General features: G+C 51.1%; 1 protein-coding gene across 1 annotated transcript in view; it reads left to right on the top strand.

The window, feature by feature from the left end:
- Window positions 1–17,086, top strand: part of PDE9A (phosphodiesterase 9A) — an 81,449-nt gene that overhangs the window by 16,741 nt on the left and 47,622 nt on the right. Inside the window, exon 2 of the mRNA XM_031934600.1 lies at window positions 15,374–15,444. Within this exon, the coding sequence (XP_031790460.1) occupies window positions 15,374–15,444 (71 nt within the window). The remainder of the gene's footprint in view (window positions 1–15,373; window positions 15,445–17,086) is intronic.

Here is a 17,086-nt window from a genome sequence, read left to right as displayed (position 1 = left end):
CTGACACACACACATACACATGCACTTACACATACACTCACACACATTCACACACACACACACACATTAGTTTTCAAGTCAAGATCCTAGCACAGGCCACACCCTGCATTTGCTTGGTGTCTCCTGAGGTCTTTTTCTAGTTATACTTCCCATCCCTTTTCTTGCCATGTATTCCTGAACACGTTATCTTTGATCGTTAAACCATGACTTAGAGATACAGATGTATGACAAGCTGAGGGATGATGTGAGACTGTTGTTAATTTTTTCTCCGTGTATTAATTACATTGTGGTTCTCTTAACCACAAAGGAAGCGTTCTACTCCAGAGAACCGCGCGGAAACAGTGCGGACAGACTAGCATGACACCTGAGAGGAGCTTTAGGATAACTCCTGTGCTGGGGAGGTTGGGGTCCCGTTCAAGCGGGAGGGGAGGCTTGGGGACAGGTGTTAAAGCTGTGGGTGTGCAGCTGAGGCTTCATGACACAATGTACGTCTGAGCATTTTCGTAACAGAGAGGTGGGGTTTTTTGGCGTTTTTGTTTTGTTTTTTAAATAACGTCTTAAATGCCTCTGGCACTTGGGAATCCATGGTAATTTCTGTCGTTGTTGTATATTCTTTTTCAAATGCAATGACCTGAAAAATTTCTCCTAAACTGGAAAAGGAAATAAGGCTGAATACAGATTTTATTTTAGTAAATAGAGAAACAGTGATTGTGTGGTGGTTAACTGTAATCCATTCTGAGTGTGGCATTATTAAGTATTCTAAAAACAAAAGACCAAACAAAATGAACAATATGTCCAAATGTATATATATAGTTTGTAATTAGAGGTAAATTGCAGGTGAATTGCAGATATACACAGATAGATGGATGGATAGATGATTGATAGATTGATTGACAGATGATTTGTAGATAACTTGCAGTGTTTCTTCAGTGAATGCATATTTATTTCTTGGGTAAAAAGAAAAAACAATAGAATGTAGAATTTGGGGCTTGGCCTCTTTTATCTGGTTTTTAAAATATTAAACACTCGTAATTATCAAGTGCTGAAAAAGACAATAGAAAATTCACCTTTTAACTCCCTCAAAGATAGGAATTTGCGAATCTGCTAGTGGGTTGGGTTTGGCTGGTCCTGCGGGCCCGTTTGGTCTGTTCCCTCCCCTAGAGAGATCTCCAAGCCCGGCTGAGATGTGCTTGTTTGTCTTGAGGGCAGACAAAGCCTAGCAAAATCTTACGGAAGCCAATATAAAAGCTTAATAGCTTATAAAAGCTCTAAAAATGATTCACAATCTAGGATAGAGAAAATAAAAGGAATTTGAATTGGTTTATTTTCCTTTGGGGGAGACTAAATCAATATTTATTCTGGGTATGCACTCAGAAATATCAGTAATTTGAGAACAAGGCAAACAGAAGCTGCACGTCCCGTTATGGCCACGAGCCACCTTGCCTTCGTGCAGACCACGGCTGAAGGTCTGACTTAGGTGCACGCACCCCTGGAGCTGAGGGCCTGGAGCGGGGCCAGGCCGGGCTCTTCTCTCTCTTGTCTGTCCTCGTCTGTGGGAATGAAGATGACACAGCGCTCAGGAGTTCCTTTTGGGGACCCAGAGTCCCCGGACTTTTAGGGCGCTTGGCTCTGGTTCCAGCCCGAGCGTGGTCTCTTTCCCTGTTGGTGGCTGTGATTATGGCATGAGCATCATTAGTCACATAACATAAAACCATGGAACACAGAATTTTGCCCACCCTGGTGCACACAGGAGCAAGCTTGGGCACCAGCACCCCCTGAACGCATGCCACAGGGCAGGTCCAGCTCAGTGCTGGGGTGTGGAGGAAAGCACTGCCTGCAAAGATGTCCCCTTCCCAAGATGCCCTGCCGTGTTTAGAAAAAGAGAAAACTGGCCTAAACCACAGTGGGGTCAAATGGATTGTTTAACCTGTCGAGTTTGGTTTTTTGTTCATCCGACGTGGTTGATCTTATTAACGCGTACGTATTTGTGTTGATGTGGCTTCCAGCTTCCATCGCACTGTGGATACAGTTGGATGTGGCTGCTAATCAATGCAGGGCTCAGGAGGTCAGTGAGAGCAATCAGAGCCTGCTGTGTGGTGGCATCCCTGAGTTAAGACAGGCTTTTGTCCCATACTCTGTTGAAACACCCAGAAATGCTGACATGTTGAAGTTAAGGCCACGTGCCTTGGTGCTACGTGCTTGCAAAACAGGCTTTGAAGGGAAAAGGAGGAGGAGGAGGATCCATGAGTTTCAAGGGTCCCCTCCTGTAATCACGGCTGCCACTTAACTGAGTAAGTAATGTGTAGCAGACCCTCTATCTGCATGGCGAATCCTCCTAACATTCCTGTGGGTGAAGTAGGATTTGTCTCGCTTTGCAGCCAAAGAATCAGAGCCTCAGAAAAGTTGAGAACTCTTCCCTGGGTCAAGCTGGTAGGAGGAGGGACTGCAGCTGAACTCACATCTCTACCTCCTCTCTTCCTACTCCTCTGCCTTTCTTGTACCTAGAGCAGTGTACAACATCAACAACTGACCAGGGCGATCCTGGAGATAGGAGACAGCTAAATGGCACCGGCCCAGCCAACCCCAGGCCTGCCCAGGTGCAACAGAGCCAGCTAGGAGCATTGGGTAGCAGAAGTCAGTCTGCTGCTTGACTGTTCTCACCTCCAGGCCCACAGCCTCCTCCACCCTGATGGTCTATGAGTCTAGTGCAGCCCTTTGCACAATTTTAGCAACTGAACCCTTTTCCTCACAAAATTGTAACACCATCCTAACATATGAAGCATATATAAACACTTGAGCAAACCATAATACTTTCCATTATTTCATAAATTTGCATTTGTGGCACCAAGAAGATAATTAATGGGAACCAAGAGGGTTCTTGTGTAAGTTCTGCATTTGGATTTGGGGGTTCGAGGTGACAGCTATAGGCTCACATTAGTGTCTGCATCACTTTGCTTCAGTTTGTCGTGGTGGCCCCCAAATCCAGAACCGCCCTCCTCGCTGTGTGAGGAGGGTCCTGCCTCTAACGCTCTGCAGACGTGGGCCAGCCCGGATGGCTGGGCAACACTGCTCTGCGACTCGCCGGCCTGCAGGACATCTGCAAAACACTCAGGTCTCACCACAGCGGTCATGGACGGCCTCACGGACACTGAGTGGACCTGACCCCAAAGAGAATGCGTCATCCTTGAACGTGTTGATATTTAGGTTATTACACAATGAGTGTGTTGCTTTGCAATTCGTGTCTAAAAGAGGTAGAGCAGAGGTACTTATGGAAACGAAGAAATGAAATCTGAATCCATGCTGACAGATTCCCTCTCCCTAAACCTTGCTCAAGTCAACACAGGCGACCAGGAGCAAGTCCCAGCTGGCTTCCTGCTGGTGTGGTCTGAGTGGTCCAAGTGGGGCCCCTGCCCAGACTCACTGAACTCTCCTGGAGCCCACAGACACCACACCCTTCCTCATCACTGAAAACTCCACTTCCACAGTGTAGGAGATGCATGGACTGAGGGCCAGTAGGAAGTGCTGGATCTTTAGACTTTTTTTTTTTTTTTTTTTTTGAGACAGGGTCTCCATCTGTGGTCCAGGCTGGGGTACAGTGGTGTGAGCAATTCTTTAACACTCCGTCAAGTCCTGGCCCTTGGAGAGTGAGGCCTGGCTATGAGGCTTCTTCTCAGGACTCCCTGTGACTCTCAGGATGGAAGAACAGGGTGGGGGCTGCTCCTCTCCTCCCTCCCTCCAGCCCCTGGCCTTTGTAAAATGGCTCCGCCTACGCTCCTGTGGTCAGTGCAGAGCCACGGAGGCCTCTCCCCTTCCCTTCCCAGGAGGGGCCCCGCCTTGTCCCCCGCTCCGGATTCTGTTCGTCCTCCCCCAGGTCCTCTCTGCTGCCTCCCACTGCCCCATTTCCTCCAGGAACCTCCCTCTCCTGCACCAGCCACTCTCCTACCCCCCCAGACACACACTCTTGACATTCCAGTTTCTGTCCTCTGGTTAACTGGCGTTTAATTTTCTCAGCTGCTTGGCTTAATGCCAAAGAGTGTTCTTCCAAATAAAAATGGTAAAGACCTTTTTTCTCCCATGAGAATTTTATGTAAACGCCGTGCAGCATGCTCGTAGGCTGGTTCTGTTATCATTTTCTAAGCTCAGCTTCCAGAGCTACAGAACTTTTTTATTGGTTATAAAAACCCTACATAATCAGTGCAGAAATTTTGAAAAATGCAGAACAGTATCAGGGAGACAATAGTTCATCCCCCACTGCGCAGAGAAAACTGCTGTTAATCCCAAAGCACCACAGTTGCTGGTGTTCTCATGCAAGTGTGCATTTAGGAGTATGTGTGTGTGTGGGTGTGGCTTCCTTTTACACGATTTCGCATTCTGATCATTTTCACTCAGCATTACATCAGCAGCAGTTTCCAATAGAGCATTAAATTGTCTTCAAAAACATGATTCTAAAGCCTCTATAAAGTTCCATCATAGAGGCTCACTAAAATGTAATCACTTCATTGTTGATGAGATACTCAGCTTAATTCCATTTCTCCGCAGTGAATAATCCAGAGGAACATGCTCAGTGTGCATCTTTGCTTGCAGCAGGGCCGTGCAGAGCACTGGTTTGGGTATAAATCCGGGAGTGCTATGGAGATGAGATGACATCGTTCGCGGAAAGCACCAGAATGGCGCCTGGCACTTAATAAATGCTCTTATTTTTATGTTTATCTTCATTATGTCCCTAAGAGCCATTCCTGGAAATGAGACTCTGGGTCAAAGGGCACAAATAAACTGCCAACCTGCTTTCCGACAGCGCTGTGCCCGAACGGCGCCAGCCCGAACGGCGCCAGCCTCACCGCCTCTGGGTTGGCACCGCTGCTTCATCTCAGATACTCTCTTAAGATAAGAGGAGAGTCCTGTGCAGCCGTAAGAAAGACAATGGAGAGATCTGTGTACCCTCCACCCAGTCTCCCCCACTGGGAATGTCATGCAAAATTATGGCCCAGTCTTACAACCAGGGTATTGACAGTGCACAAGCCCCCATCTGATCCAGATCCCCCAGTTGTACTTGCTGATGTAGGTTAGATATTTGTCCCCGCCAAATCTCATGTTGAATTGGTATCCTCAGTGTTGGAGAGGCGCCTGGTGGGAGGTGATTGGATCATGGGGTAGGTTTCTCACAAATGGCTTAGTGCCACCCCCTTGGTGCTATCCTTGATATAGTGAGTGAATTCCTGCAAGATCTGGTTGTTCATGTGAGAGAGTGGAAGGCATCTCCTCTCTCTCTCAACACACACGGGTGTGCACGCCTCCCTTCCTCACGTGATATGCCTGCTCCTGCTTCGCCTTCCACCCTGAGTGAAAGCTCCCTGAGGCCTTTCCAGAAGCCCAGTGATGTCAGTGCCATGCTTATACAGCCTGCAGAACTGTGAGCCAATTAGAAATTGACCTTATAAATGACCCAGTGTCAGATTTATAGCAATGCAAGAACAGCCTAATGCACTTGTACTCACTTGAGCATGTGTACTTAGTTCTGCACAATGTTCTTGCCTGTGTAGACTCTTAAATCCACAACCACAGTCACAGTCTAGAACATTCCATCACCGCAAGGCTCCCTCTTATAACCACATCCCCTACCTGCACCCATTTCCAACACCCCATCCCTAACTCGATTTCCAGCACCCTGTCCTGGTGAACATGAATCTGTTCTCTATCTTTTCAATTCTGTCATTTCAAGAATATTATATAAATGGGATTACACAGTATGTAACCTCTTGAGATTGGCTTTTTTCAACTGGCATCATTCCCTTGAGATCCATCCAAGTGGCTGTGTGCACCTTTTCCTGGCTGAGCCGCGTTCCATGTTGTGGGCGGACCCCAGTTTAGCACTGGCCCATTGGAGGGCATCCGGCTCGTCTTCAGTTTGGGGCAGTGCAACACCTTCTCATGGTTGTTAGTGTGATTGTCACTGGTATCTGCCTTCCACGTCTTGGAGGCCAATGCGGCTGCTCTTAGAAGTCGGTACTCCTTATTTTGGTTCGGTAGGATATTTCTGATGTCAGTTTGACATTTATAATGAATAAACATCATCATGAAGTTACAAGAGTAAATAAAAATACGAAGCAGGGTGAAGTATAAGATGCTCGGGAGGCTGAGATCAGTAACCGTGTGAATACAGCAGGGCGGGCACCAGCAGTGAGCTCCACGCGGCCTGGCGTCCAGCCTCATTAACCAGCTGCCCTTGGGGAGGAGCAGAGCTCACTCTTCCCTCCTGGGGAAGGACAGTGCGATGGAAAGATGGGCTGCCTTCTCTCCTGCGGGGGCTCAGCGTCGTGCTGTGTACATGCCTGGGCCCTCATCTTCAGCCCTAGCCACTTAAAACCACTTGGGGGGAAAGACTGTAGAATAACTATAATGAGGACAATTTCGCTCCAGATCCGTTATTCCAAGTTCAAAGAAGCTCTGTAAAAGCTGTTGCTAAGGCAATTGAATAAAGAATTTCAGCCGATGTAAGCGGTAACAGCAAAACAATGAACATAATTGCACGTTTTACAACAACCGGTCTCAAAGTACGACTTGCCTGACATAGATATGTTTTTAATGATTTTGAAAGGTAACACAGACATGTTCAGGGATTTGGAGAGGCAACTAATGCCATCCTGGTTTACCAGCTTTGTGGGGTCGTCTCCCTGGTGAAAAGACTACAACCAGCCTTGCAGACAGGGCGCTATCTTAGGAAGACACCTCCAGCTGTCCCCGTGACCCGGCCCCTAAGCGTTTCACACCAATACTGTTCCTTTTTGACAGTGCTGCTGCTTTTCTTTCCCCAGCCTATCATGCTCAACTCAAACCTCAGTTGCCATCCAGTTATCTTTTTTTTTTTTCTTTCCTCGAGATGGAGTCTTGCTCTGTTGTCCAGGCTGGAGTGTAGTGGCATGATCTTGGCTGACTGCAACCTCCATATCCCGGGTTCAAGTGATTCTCCTGCCTCAGCCTCCTGAAGAGCTGGGACTACAGGCGCATGCCACTGTGCCTGGCTAATTTTTGTATTTTTAGTAGACATGGGATTTCGCCACGCTGGCCAGGCTGGTCTCGAACTCCTAACCTTGGGTGATCTACCCACCTCAGTCTCCTAAAGTGCTAGGATTACAGGCGTGAGCCATGGAGCCTGGCCTAGTTATCTTGTTTGTCCAGGAATTGGAGCATTTCTAGGTAGCACCACAAATGTCTGTGCAAGAAACCCACAATTTCCAGTGGTCATTGACTTTGTGCCAATCCAAACTAGAGTCTGACAAACCCAGCAAGAAATGTTCACGGCAGCTGCAAGGAAGCGCCTCAAACAGAAATAGAAAAATGAACCAGGGTCTGCTCTTCCCTTCCGGGTGTGGAATTGATGGAAGCCGACTCAACACAGAGCCCTGGGGGCGTGAGGGGCTTGGCGGGATCTCTGCCTGCTGCAGATCTCTGCTCTGTTATTACCAGCCCTTCTGCCTGGCTCCTAATTGCTCTGAAGAGGGAATAATTTTCTCAGCAGCCATTGCCAGCCACATTTGGACTGAATAGATGCTGAAATGGCAAGGGTAAATGGGGCAGAGATAGTGAGAAGTCACTTTCTATCTGGAGCCCAAATAAAAGCGCTAGCCCAGTGCTTCCTCCCACACTCCTGCCTGGCCCCTCTGCAGCCTCAATGCCCTTCTGAGAGCTGCCTGCCCCAGTAGGAGGCCAGGCTGGGACCAAGGACACCCAGTTCTGGGTAACCGTCTTCCCATGGCTCCTTGGACAACCACCTTAAAGAAGGGAAAGGCAAGAAGCAGAAGGAAAGCAGAGGCTGGACATTGGAATCAGTCTTTCTTTAAACTAAAGAAAGTTTTCATGTATGTGAACGCGTGTGTGCATTTGAAGTCGTGTGTGGAAGGGGCCATATATCTGTCAATGCATGCTCCAAAAAACAGAACCGATGGACGGCAAACAGCATCGGATGTGCAGCCAGCATTCTTCCAGCGGCCGCCCCCGGGGGAAACAGGTGCGGCAGCCAGGACCACCTGTGGGACAGGGACAGGCGAGCATGACAGCAGGTACTACGGATCAGGGTGCACAGATAGGGCTGGGGGAGGCAGCATGGTGGGGCAGCCACTTCCCCTCGGCATGGCTGGGCTGGAGCCCAGTGGACTCGCGCTGATCAGAAGGATCCTCCACTAGAAGGATCTCACCAGACAAGTCCCCTCCAAACTGTAGCATGCAGGTGCGTTGGGCTTCATGCTGCACCTTCCAGATAAAAACACACAGGAGAGCTGCGAGAGCTGGAGTCCCGTGGACCTCAGAGATCCAGGTCACGAGGAGGGGGCCGCGCTGCACCAGGACACGTTCACCAAGGTGAGCCCTGGTTCCTCCCCACAGGCCACGGGCGAGGAAGTGTCGATGGCAGGCTGGCTCAGTAGGTGGAAGAAGCTTCCAGAATGCCCGCCCGCAGGCTGCTGCTGGCATCGAGTCTGTGTCCTATTTTCCATTCAGTGCATGCATCCTCCAAGTACGATTTCCACTCGGAACCCTGAGCTGCCTCATCCCTCGCTCCGTCTCCCCTCCCTCCCTCACAGCTCACACTGAAACCACGCCTCGCGTTCAACGGCTGGAGTCCTGGTGGATTGCTGCTCCGGGGCTCTCGCAAATCCCTTTACTTGAGCGCTGGTTTTACAGGAAGACCATGAAGCACCCCCCAGGAGCTGGAGCTCCTCCTTCTGGACCCAGTGTCTCTTCTCAGCCTCATGACGAGGAGACCCGGTCATAGAGCTGTTGCCCTGGCCTGGGCTCTGATCCCTCCTCCGGCCCAGCCTCACCCTGCAAGCAGCACCATGTGGGGCTCAGAAGGGGGAACTTGAGGGACCCTTCCGGCAACCCCCCAGTAAGCCTTTCCACGGAGAGCCCAAGAGGAGACAGGAGAACACTCTATTTGATAAAATAGAGTCAAATCCAGGAAGACGCCTCTGGAACTGGAATGGAAATGACTCACCCCCCCACCCTTTTGTCCTGTCCCTTAACCCAGAGGCCCTGGGTGTGGCTTTCCCAGCCCCCTCAAGGCCGGACCCTCAAACTCCAGCCCTGTTTCTTCTAAGTGTGCTAGTTAAGATGCTTCTCACTGCAAGAAACAGATTCTTTTTCAAGCCAGTTCAAGAAGATCTGTGTTGCTGCAGAGGCCAATGGGTGTGTGGAGCAGGCTCAGGGAGAGGCTGTTGTAAGGAGGCTAAGGGTCTTCAGAAAAATCCCCAGGACCTGGGGTGCCAGGAGCCTGGGGGGGCCTGGGCTGTCACAGCCTGCAGCCCCTCCCCTCCCTCTCACAGTGTCTGCTGCCCCCGTGCTCGGGGCCCCTGCCCGTACCTTCTGGGGCTTCTCCTTTTGACCTCTCAGGGTCCCAGTGTGGCCAGCCTGGCCCCAAATCCGTGCGACCCTGGCTCACTGACAGTCACCACCAGCTCCGTATCTCTCAGTAGAAGTTCCTGCAAAAGAGTGTGATTGGGAGCTGGCCATGGGGGCTTAAGGCAGCCCCCCGCTCCAGTCCCCTCGGCCGTGGAGACAGGGCAGGGTTAGCAGGAGGCAGGGCATGTGCAGGACAGCTGGCCGGCAGAGGTCCCGTGTGCTGCCATGGGTGCAGGGTGGCCACTGTGACCCTGGGTCTCCCTCCTGGATCCCCACTTGGAAGGGGTGACCTAGAGGGACTCTTGTCAGAAGGACCCCCACCCAGCCAACCTGACTGATGGGGCCGTCAGCTTGACAACAGGCTTGGTGGCAAGGCAAGAAGGTACAACCGACCAGAGCCCTGGGTCCCCTGTGCCCTCCTGCACTGCCTGACGGGGTTGGGCCACAGCCCGTACCAGCCGTGAGCTGAGCCAGGAATCCAGTCAAACCATGGGCCTGAGTGACACGTAGCTCTGTTCCTTCTCTGGATTAACTGCTGATCAACCCCAACAAGCAGCAGGCCTGTCTTGCTGTGAGCACACCGCTTGCAGACCCTTTCCCAGGCCTCCATTCCCGCCTTTCTGAAGGTCAAGGCAGCGCCCTCCCCAAGAAACAGTGGGAACAGAGGAGCCAGGTGTTCGTTCTTCCCAGCTCCGGAAACCCTGCAGATTGTACACTCGAATTCCTGCTGAAATAACAGTGGGTGCCAGACAAAAGGTGGCGAAAAGTTTTCCTAGGTACATTTGTTCACTCAGAGACCTCCTAGAGACTTGTGTGAAAATCACAGAATTTGCAACCACTGGGGCCAGTGAGATTCGTGGCAACTGAAATGATACAAAATTGAACTTTGTGTCAAACCAGTAGTGTTTTGTGTAATTCTTTTCAAACCTGTCATTTCACTTACTGCTTCTCACAGCCCCAAGAGGCAGGTGGAGTTGACGCCGTCAACCCTATTTACAGAATGGTCAACTGAGGCTCGCCCTGGTTATGCGTTTGCCCACAGGGTTGAAAGAGAAGCCAGGGACAGAAGGAGTCACTGGTTAACCAAAGGGCTTCCTGTTCTCAAATCCACTGCTCCTTCCGTTACATGGTGTCTAGAAGGAGGCTCGTTTGGATATAGACATTAAATAACCTGGAGGTCAGTGTATGTTGCGGTCAAGCATGTGTGGTCCGCAGCCGGTGGCCCGAGATGCAGTCCTGATGTACACTTCTGGCTGGGCACGTGGGAGCTACACACATCTCTGTGTGCCTCGGTTTCCATGTGTAAACATCTTAGACTAGCACTTGCCTGTGGTTGGCACCTGGTAAGTGTCAGCCTTCTCTAATGCAGGCAGCATGAGAGCGCCCAGACGGTGACGTTCCAGCTGACATTCGCAGGTCTCCGCTGATTATAAAGAGGCATCAATTTCCAGTGGAGGAGCCACCCTCCGTCTTATCATTTGTTCCTTTTGTCTTGCTTTAATATCACAGCACTGCCAGTCAAACCACCCAAAAGGGTTTGTGATGACTTGCCATGCATTCTCGTGAACTCCAGCCCTGACTTGCCTGCAAGCCAGGAGCCAACATAAAACCTTCATTTTTCCCTTAATCTTGCTGCCTCTGCATCTCATTTTCAAACTTCATTTTATGGACTTTTTTTGCGCTATTTGTTTCTGGATAAAGGATTCGCAAAATTATTCGGCACGTGGTGAGGAAGCCCTGTGGCCTCCTGATGAGGCAGCCTGGGGGTCCTCCTGTGGTCTGAAGCTGCAGCCGGGCTGGCCTCCCACAGTCAGGAGCAGCATCAGGCTGGGTGCTTCTCACACCAGCGAAGAACACGACTGTGCGAGCCCCCATCCGTAGGGCTCACGCCTCATGCCCAGACTCGCACCCGCTTTGGAACCGCTGGAGACGAGTGAACAGCAAAAGCTGAAGTCATGACTCTCATCCAGATCTAAAATGACCGTGTGTCAAACGTTTTTACTGAAATAATGAATTGAATGGGAACTGGTAAGAAGGTGCCACCAGTTCAAAAGAGAACTCCAAGAACCCTCAATGTGTAAGGAGTGCAGGAATGTTGACATGGACTTCCAACGGATGCAGCTGTATTCTCCAGTGGAGACAGCCAGTGTCAACTTTTGTGCTTATTCCAAATTTCCTGATAGCCTCCCCACCTTTTGTCCAACATAATCTCAAAGAGAGATTATTCTGGATGGCAGAATAAGGCTGGTCCCCCTAGGTGTGGCATCCTTGCTTGCACAGAGGTGGCAAGAGTGCCACCATGCCATACAGGCCTTTTTCGGTTTGTTTTGCCGGAAGACCTCATAGTTGTACTTTAAGGTTATTTAAGTGTTATTTGCTATCCTGAGGTTAGGAAACCAAACACAAAAAGCTCTCCTCCAGATTTCACCTGCAGTACTTATAAATTTGATAAATCCCTGTCTTCTCAAGGGCCCCATGATATTCCAAAACCCTGGCCTGCCATAGTGTAGCCTTTTTTCCCAGCTTGGAGGCTGTGACCCTGCGAGCCCCTCCCCTCCCCCAGTGGACTTTGTGGGCATGGATGCTGCACAGTCGGCCCCTTAAGAGTGGTCACAGCCCAGCAAATAAGTGTCGTTCTCACACACGCCTTTCAGGCCCAGGCTCGGTTGCATAAACCTTCCCCAATTATATCCTGGCAAGAAGGAAGACAGATCCTTCCGGAACCTTTGCAGATATTGCCACAAAAAGTAAAGCCTTCCTGAAAGTTTGAATTTGGGGAGGAAGGAGAGCAGATGGTGAAAATCAGATATCACTTACAAATTACTCATTTCAGTTTACAAAAAAATCTAGGTCATTAAAGGTTACTGATAGCTTAAGAAGACAAGGAAGAGGCTTCCTCACAGAGCCAGAAAGTCCAACAGTACCACGACACGCATGTCGTTCCTCACTCATTCCACGCAGGGGTCCCTAACGGATTCTCCACTGGCTCCTGGGTTGCAGGCTCATGAAGCCGGATGTTCTTCTACTGAAAAGAGCCCTGGAAGCCCTGGGCACCCACTGGCAGGGTCCGAATATCATCTGAGCAAAGCCATCAGAAGCTGTCCCCAGGAGTCTGCGCTTGGGGGTCAGTCCTTGGAGGTACTTACTGCAGTCCTTTTCCATGGGACTGGAAGCTTCTGCATTGAATCACAAGCTCTGGCCTCCAGCTTGGTGCAGAATCTTCTGGGGAGGCATCGGAGTTAAAGCGTCTGTAGATGACAACCACCCCTTTTTCGGCCCATTTTACAGCAGAGGAAATTTAGGTTCAAAGAAGTTGAGTTGAGGGTTCCAGGAATGAAAAGCAGGCAAGGATCCCCCTGGGCCGCCTGGCCTCACACCCTGGCCCCACGCTTCTGAGATGAGGAAGCCCCAGGCCCATGAGCCCAGTGCCCTTGGCAAAGCCACTTCCCTTCTGAGTAAAGTCAGACGAGCCTCCCCAGTCCCAAGAGACTGCGATTCCATAATCACCCTCCCCTCACCTTTTGAGATCTTGCTGGTAGGTGCACCCGCTTCGAGCCAGCCCCAAGAAGCCATGATTTGAGTCGGTCTTGCCAGATGTGTCTTGAGAGAATTTAACTCAAAGATCATCCCCCATGTACTCCGAGGGGCTAGGACAGGATGTGGCGCCTTCGTGCCCACAAGGAGAAGCACCCAGTGCGGACGGGTGGGGTGAGGACTTTATCAAGGGGTCATTTGCTGCGGTTACCCAGGTTGGAGCACAGGGACCACAGGGCCCCCGCCTCCTGCAGAACTACCCCTCTCATCTGAGGGAGACACCCTAGAAACACATCTTTGAGCAGTGGCTTCTAATCCAAGAAACCCAGCAGAAGTGACACACAGATTCCCGGGGCCCAACTCAGACCCACCGCGTGGGAATCCCTGAGCTGGGACCAGAGGCACACTTTGAAGAACACCAAGCTCCTTAGCAGGGCCCTTGCAAACCTCATCCTGCTTCTCCAGAAGCTCCAGATCCAGAATGTTTAAAGAAAGAGTCCTTCTTGCCTTCCTCTTCTTCCACCCCTGCCCTCTGCAGACTGGGGTCTGTAGACCCCCAAAGTAAGCCCGCCACACCAGGAGAAAGGGAGTTACACAGGGGCCCACATGGGAACCACTTTTTGTCCTGTCTTGGTGGGAAAATGGCCATGACCCCAGCCCGGGCTCTGCCACGCAACTCCACAGCATAGCCTGGGAGACTGCGGTGTGGACTGTGACTCGGGCTGAGGATGTTGTCCTGGTGGAAGTGAGGGTCTGGCACCCGGCCAAGTGCAGGACTCCTCGGCAGTGGGGTTGGGAGAAGCAGCCTCTGCACGCGAGGCCGGGAACCAGGACACGGGAGGAGAAGCACATCCCGGAGGAGGGAGCTCTGGGAGGAGCCAGCAGAGTTCTGCAAAGGAGGATGTGGGGAAAACAGGGCGAGGCTAAAGGGGGGGCTGCTGAAGGGGTTACTGCACCCGTGCAAGCATGGCCAGGACCGAGCTGCATAGGTAGCTGGGGATACAGCCGATGCCACAGACGTCAGGGACCACGCAATGACACAGGCCACCTTTGCCCGACCATTACCCCTGGGGCAGATACCAGTGGGGATAACGGGCAAGGCGAGGTGCTGTTTACCGTCTTATTGTTGCCAGTTCAGCAGCCCACAGGAAATGGTGTTAGTCACAGAAGAAAAAAAAAATCTGTTTTCTATATTTCACTGTTTCTAAGTAAAGAAAAAAGAAAACTAAGCTTAAAAAAAATGGTGCGCTGGGCACCGAAAAATAACCATCTTCCCAGGCCTGCGTTTCCCCCACGCCAGGGACTTGTGCTGGAAAGAAAAGCTGCATTGGCAGCCAGGAGCCAGGGAAACTGTCCAGGGAGGCATCCACTGCGATGAAGGCGGGGCCTGGGCGTGGCCTGTTCCATGCTCTGCCAGCCCTGGAGGGGCCCCACCCTCACCGAGCTCGAAATGCCCCCTCCCTGAGAGCTGAGACTCCTCCCTGAGAGTAGGGACCACTTGGACAAAAGATGTGGATGCCAACCCGGCGTTTCCACCGCAGCCCGGATGGTACTCGGGGGTGAGCGCGGCCATCACGTGCGGAGATCCTGTTTCTCTGCAGGCGCCAATTTCACTGCGGGTGTCCAGGATCCTCAGCGGTTCTGTTGGGACATGATTCCCCTCTTCGACTTCATCATTCAGCCTCTGTCCCTCAGTCCCCAAATACCGAAAGGCATTCTTTTTTTTTTTTTTTTTTTTTTTTTTGAGATGGGGTTTCACTCTTGTTGCCCGGGCTGGAGTGCAGTGGCGCGATCTTGGCTCACTGCAACCTCGGTCTCCCAGGTTCAAGCGATTCTCCTGCCTAAGCCTCCCAAGTAGCTGGGACTAGGCGCCCGCCACGACGCCCGGCTAATTTTTTGTATGTTTAGTAGAGATGGAGTTTCACCATGCTGGCCAGGCTGGCCTGGAACTCCTGATCTCAGGTGATCCGCCTGCCTCAGCCTCCCAAAGTGCTGGGATGACAGGCGTGAGCCACTGCGCCCGGCCTTTTTTTTTTTTTTTTTTAAGTTAATGAACTTGAATTTTATTTTATTTACAGAATGGCCCCCATGAGCTACTTGAAGACCTGGTGCCCAGCGAGTGTTGACCCCAGGTGGTCAGTCCTGCCTGGCCCCTTCCAAGGGATGCGCCATCTCCATAACCATGTCACCGACAGGCGTGTGGGCAAGGGGGGGTCGCTGTATTTTTCACATCTCTTTCCACTGAACACAACAATGACATTTTTCACCACCCGTATATATCAACCAAATGAAAAGATGAGCCTGTGACTTTCCAATGCCTAGGGTCACAGTTTTTCTTTTCAAAATGCACCTTCAGGTTGGAGCCGGAGCAGAAGCACAGGGCCTCTGACGTCTCCAGGGGGACCCGCCGCCCTCGCTGCCGCCTCACTGTGCTTCTGTTTTGCAGGTGATCTTCAGCAAGTACTGCAACTCCAGTGACATCATGGACCTGTTCTGCATCGCCACCGGCCTGCCTCGGTGAGTGCGTGCTGCGGGCTCTGCCTTTTCAGGATGCCTGGGAGGGGCAGGAAGAGGCCAGAAGGGCCCCAGGGACCCGCCTGCTACAAGGGGCTCTTTGAAATCAATCGATGCGCAGAATCCCACAGGAGGCTCTGCCGCCTTCCAGGCCTCTCTGCCTGCACAGGTGATGGCTGTGTCCACACAGAGGAAACCATCTGGCTGAATTAAACAGAACCGCCCTCCAAGGGATGTGGGTTTTTCTGCCGGGCGTGGTGGCTCACACCTGTAATCCCAGCACTTCAGGAGGCCGAGGTGGGCGGATCACCTGAGCTCAGGAGTTCGAGACCTGCCTGGCCAACGTGGTGAAACCTCCTCTCTACTAAAAATACAAAAATTAGCTGGGCGTGGTGGCACGCACCTGTAATCCCAGCAACTTGGGAGGCTGAGACAGGAGAATTGCTTGCACCCTGGAGGCAGATGTTGCAGTGAGCTGAGATCATGCCATTGCACTCCAGCCTGGGCAGCAGAGCGAGACTCCACCTCAAAATAAATAAATACACAAAACCCTCACTTCTTCATTCACTTTTGGAGTAAGCGGGGTCATTGTGTGTGAGTTTGGTCCCCAGCCCCACATCACCCAGAGGTGCCTTTTCTACCCAGGGGGCTTGACCCAGATCAACACTGGGCGAAAGGCTGACTTCAGAAATGGGTTGAAAAGACCAGTGATCTACCTTATTGAGTCCTCAGAGTCCCCCAGGAGTTAATGTCCTAAATCAACAGTGTGTTCGAACCAGTGGCTTTTCTAATTATCAGCAAACTTTCTGATTATAAAGGGTGAGCAGGAGTAGCTTTGGCTCGAGGATTAGCTTTAAAGTTAGGACGGAGGTAGAGAAGGGCAATTGAAGTTCTTCACAGACAGGTGAGAAAATGGAGATGAAATTACATGTCTGAGAGTGCAGCAAATGGCAGCTTTAGCAGCAAAAGTAGCCCATGGTCTGGGGCATCTTTGGGCACCATATATGAAGCACTGTGCCGATAAATAAATAAATATATATACACATTATTCCATAGAGCATCCCTGGGATTCGAGTATCACCTCTCTTGCACAGATTTTAACAACTTACAACTGAAGATCAGAGAGTAACTTTGTCGAGGTAACACAGCTTGCAAGAGGCCCCAGAAGATGTGAGGTTGGAGGAAGACTCATCCTAACCATTTAAAACGATTTTGTAGGAGAGAGTTGTGCAGTTCAGATGGACTCCCAAAGGTAGTGGAAGTGGAAAGACAAAACTATGAATTCGTCATCTGCTGATATAAATGTTAGTTCCTATTTTACCACAGGTTTAAAAAAAAAAAATCTCCAGCCGGGCATGGTGGCTCAAGCCTGTAATCCCAGCACTTTGGGAGGCCGAGACGGGCGGATCACGAGGTCAGGAAATCGAGACCATCCTGGCTAACATGGTGAAACCCCATCTCTACTAAAAAATATAAAAAACTAGCCGGGCGAGGTGGCGGGCGCCTGTAGTCCCAGCTACTCGGGAGGCTGAGGCAGGAGAATGGCGTAAACCCGGGAGGCGGAGCTTGCAGTGAGCTGAGATCCGGCCACTGCACTCCAGCCTGGGCCACAGAGCAAGACTCCGTCTCAAAAAAAAAAAAAAAA

Source organism: Piliocolobus tephrosceles, chromosome 19 (genome assembly GCF_002776525.5).
Source record: "Piliocolobus tephrosceles isolate RC106 chromosome 19, ASM277652v3, whole genome shotgun sequence".
Taxonomy (NCBI): Eukaryota; Metazoa; Chordata; class Mammalia; order Primates; family Cercopithecidae; genus Piliocolobus; species Piliocolobus tephrosceles.
The sequence above is the reverse complement of the archived record's forward strand: the minus strand, read 5'-3'. Positions and strand labels throughout refer to the sequence as shown.